Source organism: Periplaneta americana, chromosome 13 (assembly GCF_040183065.1).
Source record: "Periplaneta americana isolate PAMFEO1 chromosome 13, P.americana_PAMFEO1_priV1, whole genome shotgun sequence".
Classification (NCBI taxonomy): domain Eukaryota; kingdom Metazoa; phylum Arthropoda; class Insecta; order Blattodea; family Blattidae; genus Periplaneta; species Periplaneta americana.
In genome coordinates this window covers 6,350,304-6,375,154 of record NC_091129.1, presented here as the reverse complement: position 1 = coordinate 6,375,154, position 24,851 = coordinate 6,350,304, and the positions used below count along the sequence as shown (strand labels likewise).

General features: G+C 34.5%; 2 protein-coding genes across 3 annotated transcripts in view; both read right to left on the bottom strand.

Annotated features, from left to right (window-relative positions):
- The window catches only part of LOC138711711 (alpha-tocopherol transfer protein-like), a 45,576-nt gene extending 28,122 nt beyond the window's left edge, over positions 1–17,454 (bottom strand). Inside the window, exons 1-3 of the mRNA XM_069842863.1 lie at positions 17,097–17,454; positions 3,764–3,923; positions 590–839 (exon numbers count right to left, since the gene is read on the bottom strand). Coding sequence (XP_069698964.1) covers positions 590–839; positions 3,764–3,923; positions 17,097–17,229 — 543 coding nt within the window. The 5' untranslated portion in view covers positions 17,230–17,454. The remainder of the gene's footprint in view (positions 1–589; positions 840–3,763; positions 3,924–17,096) is intronic.
- A 2,069-nt stretch (positions 17,455–19,523) lies between these two features.
- LOC138711544 (retinol-binding protein pinta-like) overlaps positions 19,524–24,851 on the bottom strand; it is a 53,027-nt gene continuing 47,699 nt past the window's right edge. The window contains exon 6 of one of the 2 annotated variants that reach the window (XM_069842726.1): positions 19,524–19,832. In XM_069842726.1, the coding sequence (XP_069698827.1) occupies positions 19,738–19,832 (95 nt within the window). In that variant the 3' untranslated portion in view covers positions 19,524–19,737. The remainder of the gene's footprint in view (positions 19,833–24,851) is intronic. The other variant, XM_069842725.1, reaches the window with a different exon arrangement.

Genomic DNA, 24,851 nt, shown 5'->3' with positions numbered 1-24,851 from the left:
AACACTGAACTGCACGCATTGTATTCTTCATCTAACATAATTTACTAGGAACATTAAATCCAGACGTTTGAGATGGGCAGTGCATGTAGCACGTATGGGCGAATCCAGAAATGCATATAGAGTGTTAGTTGGGAGACCGGAGGGAAAAAGACCTTTAGGGAGGCCGAGACGTAGATGGGAAGATAATATTAAAATGGATTTGAGGGAGGTGGGATATGATGATAGAGACTGGATTAATCTTGCACAGGATAGGGACCGATAATGGGCTTATGTGAGGGCGGCAATGAACCTGTGGGTTCCTTAAAAACCAGTAAGTAAGTAAGGCCAATATATGTCTTTAAATTCTACGATATATTCATTTGTTCGGAAGTAATTTTGTATTAAGTTGCGTGTAGTTTTCGATGACGGAACTGTACTTCTCTTTTGTCAATGCAGTAATTTGGTTCCAGTTCACTAAACCTTGGACTATACTCGTATATACTACGTTTTCAGCATTATATTACTCCAAATCCCTTCCCTGGTAATCAAGTGTGAAGTATGGTGTAGTATATTATCAGGATTCAGGAAGTTAAGATGATATGAGACTCACCAAGCAGCAAACTTCCAGCTTCTTCCATATGGGTATGGTGTACTTGGCAGCATGGCCGACAGTCAGATTGCCAACGTCGACGACAAAGATGTCGGACACGAAATAATCATCTCGCATCCTTATGTCCAATATCATAAACAGCAGTTTCATAGTGTCGTACACGATGTATTTGTCTGGATCAGGATCCATAATTACGGACAGCGTTATGCGATCTAGATCTTCCGTGAGTTTAGGCAGAGGCAAGATCAGCCTGTGAAAAAGTCATATTAATCATAAACATACGAGTAGATTTCGTAGTTTCGTACACGTCGTCTATTTTTCTGAATCAAGAGCAATGAAACATTACAGCTGTCCTCTGTAAGATGTCAATGCTGTGAACAAGAGCTCAAAACAAAATTGTAAAAGACACCATATCCACGGAACGAAAGAGATTCAGTTGCTGATGGCAACATCCGTTGCTCTGGATACCGAAGTAGTCAGGAAACCGAGTTCAGTCCTGTCAACCGATCCCGAAGTTTCGGATTGTATGTATGTATTTATTCACATTGCAGTGGGTATATACCCGGTGGCAGTGGTAACTAATTACACTCAATAATGACAATAATAAACTTATTACTTACTAATACAATTAATAATAATACTAATAATAAATACTAACAATAATTAATAATAATAATAACAACAATAACAACAGGGAATATACTAAATTAAATGAAACGATCACTTAATATAACATTTGAAATAAATCTAATTTGTATCTTAAAACTAAGATCGAACTGAAACCCACGAGTATGATATGTTCATATCTGCACAAGTACCTTTCAAATTACACTCATTTCGCTGTCAACTCACTCACTGCACTGGAACTACGACACATTTCACTGATTCTATCCTGATTTCACTAACACTTCAAAAACATTTCACTGTTCAAATACTTTGCACTGCCACTATAAACTATAAAGCTTCACTGACAGGAACACGTTTCACTTACACAGCACACTTCACTGACACGACATACTTCTTCACTGATACAACTCACTTCACTGACACAACATAATTCTTCACTGATACAACACTTCAATAACAACGTATCATTTACATCCTTTAAATACTGTGTATAATTACCGTCTATTAGTAAAGTTCTTAAGCCTATTTTTAAATACATTTTTGGTTGTTGGTAAAGCCTTTAGTAAGTCTGCAGGTAAAGCATTCCAGTCCCTGATAGTACGATTGAGAAAAGAAAACTTTCCAGTGTCCGTCCTCTGTCTTCTTTCCCTCAATTTATAAGAGTGGTCGTTCCTTGAAGAGTAATTTGTGTGTATTAATGAAGGATAGGATTTACAGACAGTTGCGAAGTAGTGGATCATATTAGGAAATATATCTAGATAGCCAAACTATGTAGATTATCGAGGTAATTGTTGTTAAAACCGTACGACTTATCAATTTTTAATGCAAAATCAGCATCTTTCTGTTTACTACATTTGTGAATTGAAAAATAGATAAGTCTGACGATCTTAACAATAAATACCTTGAGAATTTACACAGCTTATCGGATCCAACATGGTTTTTAAATTTAAGTTGATTATGTTGCCCAATGATACGAAAATAATTGCAAAGACTATGTAACAAATTAGCATACGAGGCGCGTCCATAAAGTAACTTTCCCAATCGTTCCACAGTTAGCAAATGATATGTTGCGCGAAGCGACTACGTGTACGTGATAGAGTATGGAAAGAGGAAGGGTTGTGTATATGAATAAGCAGCCTGTTGGATGAAGAAAGCAGTGGTGCACAAACTTCAAACAGAACGTGAAATTTTATGTCGTTATTTTTATATGGCTTCTTTCTGTTTGATATTATCTATATTGTCTGTAAAACAAATGTACTAACACTGATTTCTTAATATTGCACTTGTGTTTTAAAAGTTAATAACGTAATAAAGAGTCAAGAAGGAATATTCACATAAATTCCATAGTAGTACAACTATATTGTACTAAATGGATGAAACACACTAGTCATAAAGAAAATGTCATCCCAAAAAAAAAGAGATCGAGTATGACAGGATAATTTGGCTTTGATATTGATGACACCTTCAGTCTTATAAAAGTAGTCAATAAACTAATCAAAACAATATTCCAGTACAAAGCAAAGTTACCTAGGTGCTGTATATGTTTTAAGTGTAACTAATATTACATTACAAAACTCTTATCGCATTATGCTTTTAAGGTGTTATTGGTGAGCAACTTCCTATCATCAGAATATTAAATTATATTCTCGAAATGTGCTGAAGCTATAGAGCTGACATTTTTACAACACATGGGCACGTATCTTTTGCTTATGATGTAACAGTAGTTGCTTTGTTAATTCATTTCCATGCGAATATTTTCAAAATTTTCAATACACTATCTTCAGTAATACGTATATACGGTATATTAGATTTACAAAAACATTTTGTAAGGCTACTAAATAAATAGGCCTATATCTGAAAATTTCCCTTTTCTATAAAAAAGAAGTTGATAAAATATTTCTTTTGAATAAAAAATCAAACTTGTGAAAAATGAGCATTAAAATTAAAACTTACAACCTTATAATGCACTTATACTTCTCAGACAAATCTAAAAATTACCATGGATACAGTTTTAATAAGTTCTCTTCCCTTTATCTATTGAATCAGTGCTGACCATCCCTGAATATAGCTCGACCAAGCGGCATATACTACCTCTTTCGTCTGTCTCTTTCCTTTCCGCTGTAAAGCGCTCAGGCTCTCCTGAGCTCTAAAGCGCGCGCTTGCTCCTATGGGCAACAATTGACATGACTGGCTTAGATGGTCGGGTAGCTTCCGTAGAACATAGCCAAAATTTGCGCAAACATTTCACGTATGACATTTTCGCTAAGAGATCTCCACAATGAATGTTCGTTGCTGAGTAATGTAACTGACCATGGCTATTTTTACAACTCCGGCCTCTTGTTTTGAGACACCTGTGTCTATCCGCGGACTATTCATCCTTGTCCATTACCGGTTTTGAGCCAGGGAGCTGTCCGAGCACGTAGCAGGGTCAAGTCGTCTTTGCAGCATTCTCTATTTTAACTGAATATTATTTCATGAAAGAGAAATAGGGACAATATAAAGCAAAAATTACGCTAGAGAAATATTTAACATTATTTCTGTCATTACCTCAGATTTGTGTTTGTCTTGAACCACTGTTGAGAAGGATCCCTTCCACTGAATATTTCAGGCAAGGCTGTTCTCAGGGTGTAATACATGTCGATCACTTCCTTGACTCTCTCCACACTCCTCTTGCATCGCAAGAATATCCTCTCCAATTGGCTATCATCTGTAATATATGTTAACATTTTAGTGTGTTACATAGAAAGTCTTATATTTAGGTATTTGGCGAATCAGTTTTTCAGGACCCTCAGAATTTTTTTTACATTTCTTTAATTCACAACTCCGATGTGTTTCAAGCCAATGTTTATTATTATTATTATTATTATTATTATTATTATTATTATTATTAACTCCTGTAAATTGGTCTGTTGACAATGGAGTGAAAATCAATAAAATCAAAACGTTTGTCATTTCATTAACTCGGAAAACTATGTCTTCAAAATTTAACTACTTTGTAAGCAATGTAATTCTAAACAGAAAAGATTGCATTAGAGACCATGGCGTTTTAATTGGCTCTAAATTATATTTTCATAACCATATTGGCTATAATTGCAGTTATTCCTATGAATGCAAGGATTAATAATATCAACATTTTTTCTCTGCACCCCTGTTAATATTATACTATACATTAGTTAGATCAAAACTTGAATATCCATCCGTAGTTTGGAATTCCCTCATAACAACTGATTCTGTCAAATTGGAAAATGTTCAAAGAAAATTTGTATCCTTACACTTGCTCTTTCTGGGGGTGCTAGAGAGTTTATATCGATCGTCCAGTTCAAAAGTGCGACAACTCAAAAATTGTCATTTTTTTTTTAGTTCTTTACACTACTGAAAGCCCCTTTCGGAGCTCTTTCCGATTCAGTATTGAGATAAGTCATATTTACAACCAAAAAGAAAAAAAAAACGAAATGAACTGCTTTAGAAGTAATTATAACTATGGACTTTACTAATTCATTATTAGTACATTTCGAAATGTATTAATAATGAACTGGAAGATCGTGGTATACTCGTCCTGAATACTGACTCATTTCTAATTGTCGTGGTTATGAACCAGAACTCTGTTCCTTTCTAGGTGATTCATTTGAAACTTTAAACTGAAGATATCTCAAAACTTGATTTTTTGAGTTGTCGCACTTTTGAACTAGACGATATATATATATATATATATATATATATATATATATATATATATATATATATATATATATATATATATCTTTGTTCTGGCAATAAATTATTATTATTATTATTATTATTATTATTATTATTATTATTATTATTATTATTATTATTATTATTATTATTTGCATTACAGATTCTTACCTATTTTCTCTGATTTTAACTATCAGGTAGCTTGTGAATACTTTAAAATATCGTAGCCTACATTCTAGACGAAATGATCTGGATTACATATTCTTCTACGTCGTCAGGGGTGACATTGTCTGTGAATCTACCATAAGTAATGTCAGCTTACTTATTCTTACTAAGAAATTTAGACTTGACAATTTTTTCTATACTAGGAATTATAAATCTCTTTCTCCGGTCTCTAGATGTATAAAAATACCAATATGCAGGGTTGTAATTTTGAGCCATTTAATGTATATAATAATAATAATAATAATAATAATAATAATAATAATAATAATAATAATAATAATAATCCGTGGCGCTACAGTCCGTGAAAGGCCTAGACCGGCCAGCCGACTGCTGGCTTCACGCCCACATGCCGAAGAAGAGGTGGACGATCATCCAACCAGAATGATGAGCTTGCTTTCGCAACCGGATTTCGCTACCTATTGTAGCTCCCCAAGTGCATCACGATGCTGGGTGGGCACCGGTGCCATACACTAGCCGAAATTTAATGAGAAAATTTCTTCCCCCATGAGGACTCGAACCAGTGCGCATTCCGTAACGCGAGTCCTAGACAGGATGCCTTAGACCACGACGCCACGGCGCGTGACCCATTTAATGTATACTACTGACTAATTTACTTGTATTATAATATAATATGTAAATTTTGGCAATTATATTCTTACGTTTCGTTATTAATTCATCCATAGGCTATGTTAGTTGGTATTGTAGGTTTTATTTTAATTCACATTAATCATCTTAATCTTTATTATTCTTATATTTTAATGTATTTATTACTTGTTTTGTATTGTACTAATGCGATGGACTATAATTGGCTTATGGCTGTTGCCAGAGCACAAAATCAATTAAATTTATTATTATTATTATTATTTCCATAACCCATAGTCCAGGGGATGAAGATCTGGAGAACGAACGGGTCATTGCACAGGACTTCCCCGACAATCCCTCGAAGATTAAATACCTGTGTTAGACGTCGTCTGACTGATACGGAAATGGGCTGCAGCTCCGCCTTGCATGAACCACATTTATTTTGTAGTTTTTGACGGTATGGCACTTCCTCCAGCAAGACGGGCAATTGGTTCGCTAAGAGACGCCGATTCTGAGAACCAGTTAAAGTACGGGATAGAATGTGTGGCCCTTAATCTGTTAGTAAAATACAAATTTTAAATTATGTTTTCTGAAAAAAAAAAAAAAAAAATCAATTTTTGGACTCATGTTTATTGGACTTTTTTATTGTTGTAAGTACTGCCGCCTCTCAAAATATTAGACCCTTCTTCTTTAACACCCTGTATTGCGTAGTAGTGCATGGAGATATCTTCATCATTTTTGTGCTCAATAAGTTATTATTCTGCTTCCCAGAGTTTTAATCCAAGTCTCCCGTTTAAAAAGCATTTCAGTTAACGATTTGTCTGCTGTCGTTGCTACGCAACGTAAATTTAATTTATATTCCAATCCCATTTCCTTTTGCCTGGAATTTATATTGTAGACTGTTGTTAACTACATACATCCAAACGTTATTCAACTGTTGTAACATAATTGATTTGTATAGCTTTGCTTTGAACTCAGCAGCCACCTTGGCCAAGAGGATTGTGATGAAATGTTGATTAGATAAACATCGGAATCACCAACCTTTCGCACCTGACGCCGAGAGCCAATTGCTGTAATTTGCAGTGCAGAAACGAGTTGTGATGCTGCCAACACTAGCAGTCTTAATTTCTGTTTCCACGAACAACAACTCCGTTTGAATCCCGTTTGCACTACACAGGACGTTCATTAATAGATTATATAATTTAATGTGTTAGACACAATATATATTTGAAGATACGTCTTTCAATGTACAACTCAAATTTCAAATTCCAGTAAGGATATCTCCATATTACACTACCTTTATACTTAGTGTGAAATCTGCAAAGTTGAATTTTAGATACGTTAATATTAGGCCTATATTATATACAAACCCTGGAGGTACGATATACAATCGCTTAACCCAACATCTAGCATATGCAGATGATGTGGCCATAATTGCAAGAACAAAGGCAGCACTATCAGGGTCACTACAAGAATTTGAGGAAGAAGCGAGAAAGCTTGGTTTGGAAATAAATCAAAGGAAAACCAAGTATATGAAAACATCCAGAAGAGAGGTACAGAAGCAGGACAATGTGGTCTTTCATCACCATAATTTTGAAAATTGTACAAGTTTTAAATATTTAGGTACAATGATTACAAACAATAATGATATATCCTCAGAAATAAAGACAAGAATAATGGCCGGTAATAGGTGCCTGTTTGGGCTTTGAAAACTATTTAAACTCGGTTCATTATCCAGATCTGCAAAGAAAATAATTTATAAAACTATTCTAAGACAAGTGGTTACATATGCTAGCGAAGCTTGGGTTTTAACAATAAATAACGAAAATATGCTAGCAATTTGGGAAAGAAAAGTTCTGAGAAAGATATATGGTCCCCATTTTGAAAATGGTCAGTTTAGAAGTAGAACAAATAAAGAACTAATGGAACTGTGTGGAGAACAGAGTATAGTTTCCTTCATTAAGAAAGGCAGACTTAGATGGTTGGGACATCTTGAACGTATTCAGAAGGCCGACTACCTAAACGGGCATTATATGGACACCCAGGAGGATTAAGGAAGAGAGAAAGACCAAGGCTAAGGTGGCTTCAGGATGTGGAGGATGATCTGCGGAGAGTTGGATGCAAGAGATGGAGACAACGGGCTCAAGATAGAGATGAATGGTTTCTACTGATTAAGGAAGCCCAGGCCCTTCATGGGCTGTAGTGCTAATAATGAATGAATGAATATTATATTAGAGTTCGGATGAAAATTACACAGTGTTACTATAAATGATCTTTCCGATTACAAAATTGAGTAACTATCGTTAAGAGGCACTTAGAAACACGATATTGGTATCAATGGAAAGAGAAACTCAAATATTTTTTGTTATCCATTTTGTTAAATCACATGTGCTACTCTTAAATCAGCAAAAATTATAAAACATGAAATTGGTATCAACAGAAACAGAAACTCTAGCAATTTTTAAATTTTTTTTTCGCCGGAAAACATGAAACAGAAAAACAAACCGTTGGTTCACAATCGTAAGTAAGTCACATGTGCTCAATGTGAGCTCCTTATGTCACACGACACACATCAAGTCTGTAGTCAATTTCCTGCCATTCACATTGTAGCATTGGACCATCCACCAGTGCAATGGCCTCTGTGATGCGGACACGAAGATCCTCGATGGTAGGTGGTAATGGTGGCTGATACTTGTTCTTTTATAAATCCCCACAGAAAAAAATCACAAGGAGTGAGGTCGGGGGAACGTGGAGGCCATTGAAAATATTCTAAATCTTCACGGACAGCACGTCCAATCCATCTCCTTGGAAATCGTGTATTCAGTTCGTTTGTGACATCTACTGAAAGTGGTAATAGGGTGGTTCCCTATCCTGTTGAAAAATGAGACCTTCGATGTCCTGTTCCAGTTGTGGAAGAAGCCATAACTGTAATATGTCTAGGTACGAATTACCTGTGACTGCCGCCTCGACAAAAAAGAAAGGGCCATACACCTTTTCACGGCTTATAGTACATTCATTCATCCATTCATTTATTTTATTCCATAGATCTTACATGAGCAATGAAGCTTTAAGATGTGGAACATGTCAACATTTTACAATATTACAATTACAATTTTTACAAATTTTTGTAGTTTTACAATTTAGTAATTTTCTACAATTTTTACAATGTTGTACAATTTTTTTTTTTTACATTTTGGCGAGATGTAGTGAGATGAAATGAGGTCCGAGGATTCGCCAAAATATTACCCGACATTTGCCTTTTCGGTGGGGGAAACCTCGGAAAAACCCAACCAGGTAATCAAATCAAAGGGGGTAATCAATCAAAGGTGTTGATGCCAAGGACTCGCCATAGACCATCCGGCTTCAGTCCCACAGACTGGGATATGTGAAAATCTAGCACACAAAATGCCCTTCTGTCTTCGTTTGCAGACATTTTTCTGTTATATCGTCTCCTAGGAACGAAATTAATAAATATGCGACAGGTTCACCATCATAACAAAAAATATTTGAGTTTCTCTTTCCATTGATACCAATATCACGTTTCTAAGTGTCTCCTAACGATAATTATTCAAGTTTGTAATCGGAAAGATCATTTATAGTAACGCTGTATTTTAATAACCATTCTGTACTTACTTACTTACTTACTTACTTACTTACTGGCTTTTGAGGAATCCGGAGGTTCATTACCGCCCTCACATAAGCCCGCCATTGGTCCCTATCCTGAGCAAGATTAATCCAGTCTCTATCATCATAACCCATCTCCCTGAAATCCATTTTTATATTATATTCCCATCTACGTCTCGGCCTCCCCAAAGGTCTTTTTCCATCCGGCCTCCTAACTAACACTCTATATGCATTTCTGGCTTCGCCCATACATGTTACATGCCCTGTCCATGTCAATCGTCTGGATTTAATGTTCCTAATTATGTCAGGTGAAGAATACAATGCGTGCAGTTCTGTGTTGTGTAACTTTCTCCATTCTCCTGTAACTTCATCCCTCTTATCCCCAAATATTTTCCTAAGCACCTTATTCTCAAAGACCCTTAACCTATGTTCCTCTCTCAAATTGAGAGTCCAAGTTTCACAACCATACAGAAAAACCGGTAATATAACTGTTTTATAAATTCTAACTTTCCGATTTTTTGACAGCAGGCTGGATGATAAAAGCTTCTCAACCGAATAATAACAGGCATTTCCCATATTTATTCTGCGTTTAATTTCCTCCCGAGTATCATTTATATTTGTTACTGTTGCTTCCAGATATTTTAATTTTTCCAATTCTTCAAAAGATACATTTCCAATTTTTATATTTCCATTTCGTGCAATATTCTCGTCACGAGATATAATAATATACTTTGTCTTTTCGGGATTTACTTCCAAACCTATCTCTTGACTTGCTTCAAGTAAAATTCCCGTATTTTCCCTAATTGTTTGTGGATTTTTTCCTAACATATTCACGTTATCCGCATAGACAAGCAGCTGATGTATCCCATTCAATTCCCTTCTTCCTTTTAGTCTATGCATATATATAATCCGTTAATATCTTAATGCCGTATCATCTGATATCTTCTTTTGATCGAATTCTTCTCCCGTTCACCATTCCTTCCAGTGCATCCTTCAGTAGCCTGTTTCTTCTCAGCCAGTGATCCAGCCAATTCATTTTCCTTTTCTTGATCAGTTTCAGCATCATTCTTTCTTCACCCACTCTTTCCAGCAGAGCTTTATTTCTTATTGTGTCTATTTCACACGCTCCATTCTTCTCCATATCCAAACTTCAAGTGCAGACGGCTGTCACATACTGGTTCCGATCCCAGGCATCATACTTTTACGATACAGGGATAGAAAAGTTGATTGCACGGTTTGACAAATGCCTGTATTACGTTGTGCAATGTGTTGGAAAATAACGCAACAATGATTGTGTATCTGTTTCAATAAAATCTTTCCATGAAATCTATATATAATTTGAACTGGTAATGGAAATTACGGGAAAACGACTGAACAGATTTTAATGAATGACCCCTCATTTTGAAGCTTGGAACCCAAAGTTTTTCAGAAAAATAGTAGTTTTCAGTGAAATATCAATTTTCCTACATTATTTTCCTGTTTTCCAAAATTCATCTTTATTCAGTTTCGAGAACTAATTGCATTTCAGCACGGCCGTCATGTCAGAATAAAACAAAACACACACTACAATAAACAATAACTATTTCACGAAGGCCATGACCTGCAGGATTCCTGACATATTTAGAGTTCAAATTCAATTCGTTATTAAAAACTTGAAGACTCGCTAATTTACAGGTCTGATTCTGCGGTGTGTAATTTTCTGAGTACAGCTGTGTATTGGATATTGAAATCTAAAAAAAAACTTGAAGTGGTTTGATTACATTATTACCATTAGCAATGAAATTTCATTATAGTTAATACCATGATGTGATTATTTTTCATTAATTATACATATTAATGGTATACTGATGATATGAAAGTGAAACGTTTTTGGGGTTACTTAAGTATATATAGGGAATGTGTTAAATTAGATCTTCATTTGTATAATTTACTGAGTGGCGGCTATATATAAAACTTACGTAAGATAATAATATTGATATTAAAAATCAAATATTTTTATAGTTACCAATCGAGTGGGGTTGGGTCTTTTTCATATACTTAATGGCGGTGTGGTGTAGATATTTATATGCGTCATTCTCTTCAGTATTGGCTCGAGAGAGCAAAAAAAATTACAGTTCCTAAGGAAAGACGATATTACTTACTGATAAAATAAGAGACCTACAACATTTTTTAGTCTCTCGATCATTTCAGCAAGACCTCTTAGCAGGATAAAATGATTTTACCCTCTACATTTCAATCTCTACATGCAGCAGCTATACCAAGATGCTATGTCTATTGTTCGAAAGCATAGCAAACCTGACTTTTACAATCCACTATGACCTGAAATAGCTATTGCTTTGCTCCCACATGAAAAACCCACTGATCGCCCTAACATTGTTACTTGCGTTTTCGCGTTGAAACTCAAGAGACATAGGATACATAGGTTCAAGAAAAAGTATTGGACATAAAAACCATTCAGAGGGAGTATGTTTCATTATTATGGAAGCAAATAACTTTCAAAATGTCTGGTATTTTTCATTGAAAATAAATCTGAAAAATTTTTATTTGAACGTCTAATGAACCTAGTTTGCAGCATTTGCTGCACAAGCCACTATTTGTGTTTTATTCCTGTAAATGGCCCCAAGGGAACCTAACTTTCTGGACGGTCTTCGTATTTGCATTCGAGTGACCAAAATGTGTATAAGAACATGTTTTGATATTATTAACAAGGTGGAAAAAAAAAATAAATAAAATCTTTATCTGCCCTCATGAGAATTTTTGTTTGTTAGCCTAAGATCGAACTCGCGGTGCTCTGGATGGAAGAACTACTGTAAGCCTACTTGTTGTGATGATTCCAAATAGCTAAATCCACATTACTAAACTTTTTTCGTACTTTCGTTCATCTGAAAGAGAAAGTAGTACTTTGTTTTGCTGTGAGTTTTCGTGTACTTCATAGTATTGGAAAAAGCACAACCTATAGGCCTATTATTTTGTTCTGACAAGTGAATTACTGCTTGTTCTTTCATTAGACAGACAATTCCAATAATACATTAACTACTGTACTAATGGTACTCATACTGCATAAGAATAATAATAATAGTAGTCCACCGTTGTGACTGAGGGGTTAACTCCGAACCAGAGTGCTGCATTGGAGTTAAATCGCTCGCTTGAACTCGGTCGAGTGTCGCACCCTCGAGTGAGATACGATCGGTCGTGATACGCTCGTAATAAATAGAAGCAGAGTACAAGGTCATCCCACCGACATGTCTTGTCTTGTATGAAAGGCGACAGATAAGATACACATATGTTTTGCTCACACGATAAAAATAAGGCTTTATTTTCTGCGTTTATGACAAACGTTTAATGGAACAGTCAATGGAACGTACCAAAACAGGAACATGAAGTTATAAATAAAATAGTATGAAAAACTTCGATATACAGTTATTATTGCTAATTAATAATTATTCAATATTTGATTTACCACATATATAATATGATAGATCCATACATAGTGTTCCGCCTATATACTGCGACAATGTAGAAACGTTTTACAAAATATTATTGATATAGCAGTAGATTAATAACAATAGTAGTACAGAGATAACGTCACAGAAAATACAATAAAACGAATAATCATGCTGCACAACTGTTACAGACGCAAAGATTGATACACTAATTATTAGAGATTATTATTATTATTATTATTATTATTATTATTATTATTATTATTACTAGAAAACTTGATACGGTTCTTGCATTATCGTGATTGTGTTCTCCGTTTATAATAATTACATTTACATCCAATAACATCTATCAGATGTGGCAAAAACAAAATCACTCCTGTCTGGGCAAAAAAAAAAAAAAAAAAAAAAAATACATTTACCTACAACATTTATATTACATTTTAAAGCAAGTTTTGTAGTTGTACTATGCAGAGGTTAGTTAAACACTGCAAAGTTTTGAAATGATAAACATCTATGATGTTACTACACAATTCACCACTGTAACAAGAACGAATGTCTAACGCTCTGCTTATACCTTTCGAGGATTTATCGCTCGTGACAATTTTACCCATCATGCATGTGCGCTACCTATTGGATTATGCTATGAACTACTTGGCGCTCGAGCGAAAACGTCCGATGCAGACCTCTGTCCTAAACCAGCGGTCCCTGGTTCGATTCCCGGTGAGGAAAAGTTGCCTGGGTGAGGTTTTTTTTTTCGGGGTTTTACCCTCACTCCTGTGGATGAATATCAGATAACTTTATCAGGCGATTGGAACCCCACTAATCTTGTCCACTTCCTTTCCTCCCCCATCATCCTTTCCTAATTATCCTGTTTCTGGTTTTTCAGATCGCTCTACAGGCGGCCTCCCGAAGCTGCTGACTCTCTCGACCGGCCTCCGTGGAATGTAGCTAAGCGACGTTGGATGGCTTCTGCAATGACACCCGTGACGGACCTACTCGGGGGAGGAGTTTCGCCTCGGACCGACAGGGGGACTTGGGGGGGGGGAAGTTGCCGAAGCAGGAATGGTATATGAAGTTCTGTCGGCTGTAGGAACCGGTCGTTAAGGGAGTCATGTGGTTAGGGTTGGTGCGCGCATTTTTCTGACCTTGACGTCGTGCGCGGGCATCAAGCGCTAGGTATGGGAGGAGAAATAAGCAGTCTGTTGGATTAAGAAAACAGTGGTGCACAAACTTCAAACTGAACGTGAAATTTTATGTCGTTATTTTTATATGGCTTCTTTCTGTTTGATATTTTCTATATTGTCTGTAAAACAAAAGTACTAACACCAATTTCTTAATATTGCACTTGTGCTTTAAATCTTAATAACATAATAAAGAGTTAAGAAGGAATATTTACGTACATTCCATAGCAGTACAACTACATTGTACTAAGTGGATGAAACACATCATTCATAAAGAAAGTGATATCGCAAAAAATAGAGATTGAGTATGACATGGTAAGTTGGAATTGATATTGATGGTATCTTTAACCTTATAAAAGTAAACAATGAACTAATCAAATAGTACATTATGCAACGAGCCTATAATGGTAGTAATTGAGACGCTAATATGTTTATGGAACGAGCGCAGGCGAGTTTCATAATTTTCATACGAGCGTCTTAATTGCCATTATAGGCTAGTTTCGTACGACTTTTTGTGCTCCACCATATTTCTAAATTGAAATTATTTATAAGTATTCATGTCATTCTTATCTGACTGAGGAGCGGAACTGACCTTGTGCAATACCTCGTAAATTGTGAGATGTGCGCAGACGCTAAAGTATTGATCTTTTCCGAGAAACAAATGTCATTGACCTTGAAATAATCTAGAGAGTAAAATAAACATTAATCTTGATATAACCTTAAAACTGAATTAGACTTTGACAAACGAGATGACAAATTGAATTTATTTGAATATTATTTACAATTAACGCTAATTATTATAGTAAGAGAACTAACTTTATTTTAAATATAGGTGATTTATTGATTTATTGTTGTCTTTCGATTGCATATCAGAGAATCTTAATCGATACTTGCGCTTTCATTTTGCTGCAATGGTATTTTCTGATTGGTGGAACATCTGAACTTGAATGAATAGGTGTACTTTAATGAGGTCCATTAAAGGGCTGCTACCGGGTGTATAATTACTACATTTCGGCATGGTCAAGCATAAACAATATTATAGTACAAAGCAAAGTTACCTAGGTACTGTATATGTTTTAAGTATAACTAATATTCCATAACAAAACTCTTATCGCATTATGCTTTTAAGGTGATATTGGTGAGCAACTTCCTATTATTTATCAGAATATTAAATTATTTTCTCGAAACCTGCTGAAGCTATAGAGCTGACATTTTACAACACATGGGCACGTATCTTTTGCTTATGATGCAACAGTAGTTGATTTATTAATTCATATCCTTACAAGCATTTCCCATGTGAATATTTTCAAAATTTTAATGCACTATCTTCAGTAATACGTATATACGGTATATTAGATTTACGAAAACATTGTTTCAGTATCTTTAAGGCTACTAAATTAATAGGCCTGTATCTGAAAATTTCACTTTTCTCTTTAAAAAAAGTTGAAAAAATATTCTTTTTGAATAAAAAATAATAAATTTGTGAAAAAATTAGCATTAAAATTAAAACTTACATTCTTATAATGCACTTATACTTCTCAGGCGAATCTAAAAATTACCATGGATACAGTTTTAATAAGTTCTCTTCCCTTTATCTATTGAATCAGTGCTGGCCATCCCTGAATATAGCTCGACCAAGCGGCATATACCACCTCTTTGGTCTGTCTCTTTCCTTTCCGCTGTAAAGCGCTCAGGCTCTCCTGAGCTCTAAAGCGCGCTTGCTCCTATGGGCATCAATTGACATGCCTGGCGTAGGGGATCTGTGACATGCAACTCATTCAATATCAAGGGTTAGCGCAATAGATCTCAACAGGTCGCAGTGCTGGGCCATCCGTGTCCCCTTCAGTTAAATTCCTTTCCTTTTCAATAGTAGTAATTAATTACGATAACAATAAAATAGTGGATACAAAATTTTCTCAAGAATAATAGCTCTTAATTTGGAAGCTCCCTACAAAACTCTCATTGGTGAAGAACAAAACGGTTTTCGAAAAGGCAGATCTTGAGCAGACGGATATTTTACTTTGAAGATTTTGATCGAAAAACATAGGCAAATTAATAAAGAAACTCACTTGCCTTTATTGATTACGAAAAAGCTTTCGACCGTGTTGACAGAGATAAGCTCTTTCAAATTTTGGCAGATAATTCAGTTCCAAACGCAATTATTAGAACAATTTACGTTATATATAACCACAATATTATCAAAATTACTATTGGATCAGAACATACCGAATGGAGACCGATAAACTGTGGAGTTCGTCAAGGATGCCCCCTTTCACCACTTTTATTCAATATATACATCTACTCCATCATCAGACATTGGCGACTAACAATTCATGGAAACATCCCACTCTTCCGAAATTGTACTCTAGATACATTATTATATGCAGACGATCAGGTAGGTTCTTTTTCCTACAAATGAAGACGAGCTGCAATACTCAATACATCACCTGAATATAATAGCACAAAATTTCAATATGAAAATTTCCCCAAACAAAACATAAATTATGGCGTTCCAAGGTAACAGCCAGTTAGGAGTAAAATTTGCATTGGAACTCATACGTTAAAACAGGTAAAGTCATTTAAATATTTAGGTTATAACTTGACGTATTTACCTGTTACTGATATATCTGAAAATATTCAACATTTTAATGGAGCCTTAAGAACCATCAACCAGGTTTTCACAACCACGAAACCCCAAAAACATACCAGGTTAAAAGCATATAAAGTTCTAGCAAGGCCTGTCCTCATGTATGGTAGTGAGGCCTGGACTGTCCGAAACTCGGATGTTCAACGCCTAACAACTGCGGAAATGAGATTTCTAAGGAGGACTGCCGGCTACAGCTTGCTTGACCACAAAAGGAATGAGCTAATTACAAAAGAATTGAAAATTACACCTATTTATGAACATCTCAACTACCATAGATAAAAATGGCTTAATCATGTCAATAGAATGGACCGTTCCAGACTCCCAAGACAAATTCTCCGCTATATACCACATGGAAGACGATCTTTGGGACGCCCCGTGAAAAGATGGACGGAGACCGTAACAGGCCACTAGGCCTAATACCTGCAAGGACGATGATAAAATATCTTAAATTCTGTGAAGTATTGATTCCTGAAGTTTCTTACCTAAATCCTGAGGTAGATGAGGTTGCTGCTGTAGCCATTCTCGAATTGCATTCACTGCTCTTGTTATCTTTTTCTGATCTAATCCCAAGATGGAACGAACGCCGGTAATAGTTTCTTTTGTTACCATTTCCATGTTGAATTATTTAATAACCTGACGATCTGCTAATGTTAAGAATAATGTAGGACTTTTGTCTTCCTTTTCGTTGCATTCACTCATTTAATGTATCTTAGCAACAAACGCCGTGAATATTACGTCATGTATCTTGGTTTGTAGTATTAATAATAGTCTGCAAAATAATATAATATATACTGCGTTGCTACGAAAGTCAAATGTAGTAAAATCAACACTATTCCCATTGCATTAAACTGGCAAAGAACTAGATGCAACTTGGGTAGAGATTTTATATAGCGTAGCGACCTTCCATAAATAGATTTCCATGCAGGCGGACTCATTATGGACACCGTTTTAAAGGAAGAAAATTACTGGCCAACAATTGAATGAAATAATTTGAACTTGAGCACTTCAAATTACAGCACATTTTGCTATCTATCTAACAATGGTCGACATGTCATTACAAGCGAGTGTAGATACATCAGCTGTAATGTCATGTGAAGGTAAGCAATATCAGTTTGTGTGGAATGTAATTTTCGTTTCTCAGGAATATTAAGATACGTATAAATTACAGGAGATTAGGAAATTACTTTGTGGTTTGAAGGTACGACCTTCAGCTTGTGTACTTGCAACTAAACTTCGACATAAATAGTTCATCTTCTGGGAGAAGAATTGCAACATAGATAGATAGATAGATAGATAGATAGATAGATAGATAGATAGATAGATAGATAGATAGATAGATAGATAGATAGATAGATAGATAGATAGATAGATAGATAGATAGATAGATAGATAGATAGATAGATAGATAGATACATAGATAGATAGATAGATAGATATAGGTAGGTAGATATAGGTAGGTAGATATAGGTAGGTAGATATAGGTAGGTAGATATAGGTAGGTAGATATAGGTAGGTAGATATAGGTAGGTAGATATAGGTAGGTAGATATAGGTAGGTAGATATAGGTAGGTAGATATAGATAGATAGATATAGATAGATAGATATAGATAGATAGATAGATAGATAGATAGATAGATAGATAGATAGATAGATAGATAGATAGATAGATAGATAGATAGATAGATAGATAGGCAGATAGATAGATAGACAGATAGGCAGACAGACAGATAGATACATAGATAGATAAAGTAATAAAGAAATAGGTAAAGAAAGAAATAGGTACATAATGAAATAGGTAGATAAATAAATAGGTAAATAAATAAACAGATAAAGAAAGAAACAGATAAAGAAAGAAAGAAATATATAAAGAAAGAATTAAATAAAAAAATATAATAAATAGTTAAATGATTAAATAAATAGAGAAATAAATATATAGATAAATAAAGAATAGAGAAATAAATAAATAAATAAATAAATAAATAAATATATAAATAAAGAAAGAAATAGATAAATAAAGAAATAAAGAAAAAAATAAATAGATAAAGAAGGAAAGAAATATATAAAGAAAGAAATAAAGAAATAAATAAAGGAATAAATAAATAAGTAAATAAATAAATGAGTGAGTGAGTATAATGAAACCATTCACTGATGTAATAACAATTATTCACTATGTAGTTTCATTGTTTTCACTATGAATAAGTAAAATATTAAAAGTTTCTTAAAGTTCAAAGTGATTTGTAACTGCATATGTTAAGTTTTGAAGAAAACTTTTAGTTTTCATACATTTCTGTTCTGACAATGTATCAGAACAAACTAATTTTTATTATTATATGTAACACATCTATATAATAATAAAATATAATTTTTTCACGTTCCAAATACTAAAACTTTGTTATTATTCATAAAAATATGCATCTTGAAGAGTCTTATTTTGTAGAAGTTGAGTTTTGTAAAAACCTGTCCTCAATTGGTGACGAAATCTTTGTTGTGTTTCTGCAATGGAATTATTCTGTAAAAACAACATCCTTCTGAATCGTCCAACGTTCCATTGTTGACTGTGCAATTGACTCTAAACCAAACTCCCGACATTCCTTTAGAGCTTGAATACTGGTGGACGCGGTAAAATGTAAAAACAATTACATTACGCCAATTTGAAATACGTCGAAACTTTCAGCTGGACCCGTTACTAATTGGAATGAATTACATAAAATGCATTTAGATTGCATTATTCTGCATATAGAAATAGAGAATCTGTTAATAAAGGTATGAACGATCAAGATTTTTACATTAGGTAGCTTAATTATTGTCCAATGTTGTTATCTTAAAATGGTTTCTTGTAGATTAGTTTGTTTTATAATAGAACGCTTCAAAATGTGTATATATATATATATATTTTATTGAAATAATTAATGTAAATAATGGGAGAAATGCATGTAATGATAATATTACATAAAGATTATGTATTGTGAATAACTTTTGCTACATCGTACATACAGATCGATAATTGGAAAGTTATCTTGGATAAATGACAACATAAAGTGTATATTTCTTCGTGACAAAAGTGATGATTCTTAAACGTAATGTTTTCAATTGGAAGTGGACGTCTATGTGGATTTCGTTTCTTCAGCTCTTTCGAGGTCGCTTGGATTCGTCGGTCTTGTATTTGTCGTTCTCCAAGAACCAGTCTCGATGAAGTATCAAATTCTGCTGCCACTTTTCTGCAAACATAGAGTATATGGGTTATACGTAAAGTACATTAATATCAAGTGGAATATACTAGAGTATTACAGCAAGTAAACGACCTGTAATTTAATACTCTAATTCAGCGGTGGCGAAAATGTAATCGTGCGCCGAGCTACTGTGTAACCTGCAACGTGGATAGCACCTATGAAGGGAGGCGGACACCCGAAGGGGAAGTGAAGCAACTGTCTGACTTATTAACGGATTTTCATTTTCCTTACGTCAAGCACTTAAATATAATTTTATAGAGTACAAGGCTACAAACTAATGTTTAGTACGTGTAACGAAGAAAGAAATGAACAATAAATGAACAATATCACAATCTAAAATTAACTGTCTTCAGAATGTCTCTGCGACAGAGTTTCAAAATCAGGAATTATGTCACTTACTGCCAGTCGTAGTTGATCACGAAGGTATTTGTCTGTCAGTCGTGATCTAAATTTGGTTTTTACTATTTTAATTGTAGAAAATAATTTTTCACAAACATAAGTTGTAGCGAACATGGCTTCAACAGAGCAAGCGAAAGAACGAAGCTTCGGATATTTATTTTTGGCGAAGATTTGAAAGTTCAACATTTGTCAAGTCCTTACATCTAGCTTTCATTTGACATCACATAGTAAATCAGTGAGTTCAAATTGAAGAGCTAACCGCATTATTCGTACATCTGCTGAAAAAGGGTCGACGTACAGAGATGATGATGATGATGATACTTAACCTTTTAATGTTTGGTCAGTAACATGTAGTATAATGCCGTTTTATGTTATACAGCCGTTTTCCTCGTAATACTTGTGAACAAATCATACATTTAATATTCTCATCATATTGACAGCAAAAAAATGCATCCTCCCATCCTACTTGGAACTTTCGTACATTGTTTCGAGAGAGACATATGCCACTCGCAGGTCAGAGACAAATACAAATGGAACGGAGTTTGACTCCAGTGAGTGAGAGGGTGGGGGTTGGGGGAGTTTGAAGCAAGTGAAATACACAGCTATCACTGCGAGCCACAATGTCTCGCAAGTCACGTTCTCGCCACGGATGTCTAATTCGTGTATAGGCATTTTCATAAAATAATAAAGATTACCTTAAATAAATCTCCTTTCAGATATTTTCAGTTACTGTATAAAGTTTTTGCATTACTTTTTTGTTTTGTGTTACTGTAATTGTAGATGTTCTTGTTTTGTATAACTGACCGTTGTTAATTCGTTTCTTCCTTGCTGTGCTAAAATTTTGTATGTAAAACTTACATATTTCTGGTGGTGTGGAAGAAAAGACATGATGGCCTTAACGCGACGACAATAAGACGTATATTATTATTATCATTATTATTATTATTATTATTATTATTATTATTATTTAATTTGAGAGTATATGATCGGAATTTTCAGTTTACAAAATTTTACTTACAGTTACAAAATAAAATATGCACTGTTCGAGGGATAACTTGAGTTAACGAATTCGTCACACTGTACAGTCTTAGAAAAAAGCTTTGAGGCACAGATACTTTGAATGTCCCAGAAAGGAGGCAGTGCGCACGATCAAAGAACATTGAGATACGTAAACATATCATTCATTTGTGTTCAGTGAAGTGATCATAAAGCCGAAGACAGATGTTAAAAAACGTAGAGTGTATTCTTTAATACAAGAACATGGTGTCCACATTTTTAGTAGTGATACTGGTGAAACAATTAAGTGTCGGTTATGTATGTGTGGATTAAAAAAGATAACAAAATAATCGATAGAACATCAATGTAATATACAGAAACACATGGAAAAATGTTGCTCTAAGTTAGAAGAAAATAATGGTTCAAGTTTAAATTCCGTTTCAAATATGAAATATGACTTTTGCCAGGATTTGTGTCGAATGATAAGTTGCAATATTGCATTCAAAACGTTGGACAATTCTCACTTTAAAGGGTTTATAGAAAAGTACACACAATATCAGACACCTTCTGAATCATCGATTCGAAAACAGTTCTTACCTGCATGCGCCTCTAGTATGCCTACTGAGCTAACGTAAACAACAACCCTCTGACGACACAAACTACTCGCGTTGTAGTTACCTTGACATCCGAATGACTTTTTTTCCGCTATATATTTACGACTCTTTGCCAATGATTGGATACTGAATGAAAAGGGTGGACATCTGAGGGTGAAAAATCGGCAGAATGTAGGGTTGTGGAAACATCTTCCAGCCAGTCTCCTGGATAGCTGCTTTCATCTTGTAAGCGGAATACTGACGTGTATTATCGTATTGTAGCATCACTTGATGCAGTGTTCCCAGTAGTTTTTCTTCAATTGCGGCCGCAAGGCGTCTGAATTGTTGGCAGTAAATATCAGTAATTATGTACGGGAAGCAATTAGAAGTACAAGACTCTTTCTTTATCGCACCGACGGACAACGTCCTCTTGTGTGAATGGGAACTAACTTTTGTATGAGGTGTTGTGTATTGAAACGACAGAATCATTATCTTGCAGTCTTTTCTCCGATGGTATTCTCCGTAAAATTCAAGGCGTATTTACAAGTAGATCACTCCAAATAACAAATGACAACAGAATATTCCAAATAACAAATGACAAAAGACAAACAATCTCCTAATGAAATGTTGCTTGTGATGATGAATAAAAACGCTACGAACATATGCATCAACCAAATACTTGTTAATACTCCCGGTAGGGATTTGCTGTGTCAGGTTCCGGTGTCATGGAAACTGAATTATTGATATCTTTCCGTGTATGTACTCTGCTACTGTTTTTTTTTTACATTGCATCATCGATCGTAAATAAACGATGCATCGTAATTTGGGAATCAGTTACTTGTATCGTCTATGCCTCTGTAGCAGAGATTTAATTACGATATTAGATCATGCTATTGTACTTTATTAATTTCTGTTTACTAGTATTTATGCCCATCTTTATATTTTTGTATCAAGCTAACTCTCTCCAAAATTTTGTGGCTTATTGTGATGAGATTAAGTTCACTTACCTCTGCTGACTCCCTATGGAAGCTAGCTTGATGGGCTTGGAAGTCATGCTTTATATAAGTATTTAGGCATAATTTTCGATAATCATTTAAAATGGAACCAACACATTAATTACCTTTGTAATGAATTACGTAAAATAGTATATTATTTTGTTTTATTGAGGAATTACTTATCAATAAGTTTATTCCGCACAATATATTTAACTTTATTTCAATCGGTAACTATGTATGGAATTATAGGATGGGGTAGGTCATTTAAATCCATTTTAATCCACTTTATTTATTACAGAAGAAAATAATTAAAATATGTGTTCATAAACCTATTGATTTTCAATCTCAAAATTTGTTTTTAAACTTTAATGTACTTGACGTAAGACAAATTTATTATATTGTATTAATAAAATTCATACATAAAAATCGAAATAACTTTGAATTGTATTCTCATAGTTATGAAACAAAAGGTATGAATTCTTTAAGATTGTTTGAACCAAAATGCAACACTGTTACAGTATTTAATCATAGTAGTAATTTAGGCCCAAGAAGATATAACAAATTTATATTTAAATATCCTAATCTTGTCAATTCTAATAGTTCTAGTATTAAATTTAAAAAGCTATGTATGGATTTTATAAAAATTGAAAAACTGTGAATTTAAATTTATATATTCTAATTGCATAGTAGGCATAAGACAAATTGTATTGTATAATTATTAATTTCAATTCAGGAATCCGCCCCTGAGCACGAGTTCTACTCTTTCAGTTTTTCTGTATATATTATATTTTATGTTACAATTATTAGCAAAATAATAAATAAATAAATAAATAGAAATATCAGCTGATCGACATAAGTGTGTTTTGTAAAGATTATTATTTATATCGCTGCAATGATTTGTAATAGTTAAAATTTGTGGATTAGTGGTAAATTTTGTATTCACTGAAGTCAAAATTTATCATGTACTATATTTATAGTAGTATATCGAAATGATAGCCCGTCCAAGTCTTGGATTTAAAATATCGGCATCCTAATCAATTCAAATGAACAAAAAAGAAAATTTAAATTAATGTTTAAAAAATACATAATGAAATTAAAAAAAAATAATATTCCGCGACACGATGTGGTAGCTATCAAAACGATACAAATTTATTTTTTATTTTATTTTATTGGGTTAATTTACGACCCTGTATCAACATCTAGATTATTTAGCGTCTGAATGAAATGAAGGTGATAATCCCGGTGAAATGAGTCCGGGGTCCAGCACCGAAAGTTACCCAGCATTTGCTCGTATTGGGTTGAGGGAAAACCCCGGAAAAAACCTCAACCAGGTAACTTGCCCCGATCGGGATTCGAACCCGGGCCACCTGGTTTCGCAGCCAGACCCGCTGACCGCTACTCCACAGGTGTGGACACAAATTTATTGAAAAAAAAATACATTGAATATTATAAATATGAATAGAGATGGTGATTGTTGATGTTCAACGAAAATTTTAAAATGGTTGATGCAAGTGTCTGAAGAGTCTTTTCAGGAGCCTTTAATTTTCTGAGGATCTCCCATGTAAATTTGGGAATTGTTCCTCGCGCTCCAAACATAAGTCCAATGACATTCCAATCTTGAATATTATATTTATGACTGAGATCATCACAGCATGGAAGGTAAATAGCGCGTTTCTCTTCATGTATCTGCTTTGGTTGATCTTCATTAATTTCGAACCTTACAGTGGGGTCAAGAATGAGACCAGTTTTTTATGTCGGTCAATTATTATGATGTCAGCACGCCGTGTAGATCCTTCCGCAGAAAGACATTGAACTTCCTCATATACTTCATATTCACCATGTTCCCTTAATCTGTTAGCAATTATTAAGCGGACTGTGTTATGTCTGTCAATTCGCAGTAATTCGCCCTGAGGGCAGAAACCTAGCACGTGGGTAACGTTTCAAGCTCATTGCATCTCCTGCAATGGGTATTGCTAAGGCTTCTACGGGGAGAGATCTAACTGCGATAACATTGGTGCTCATTT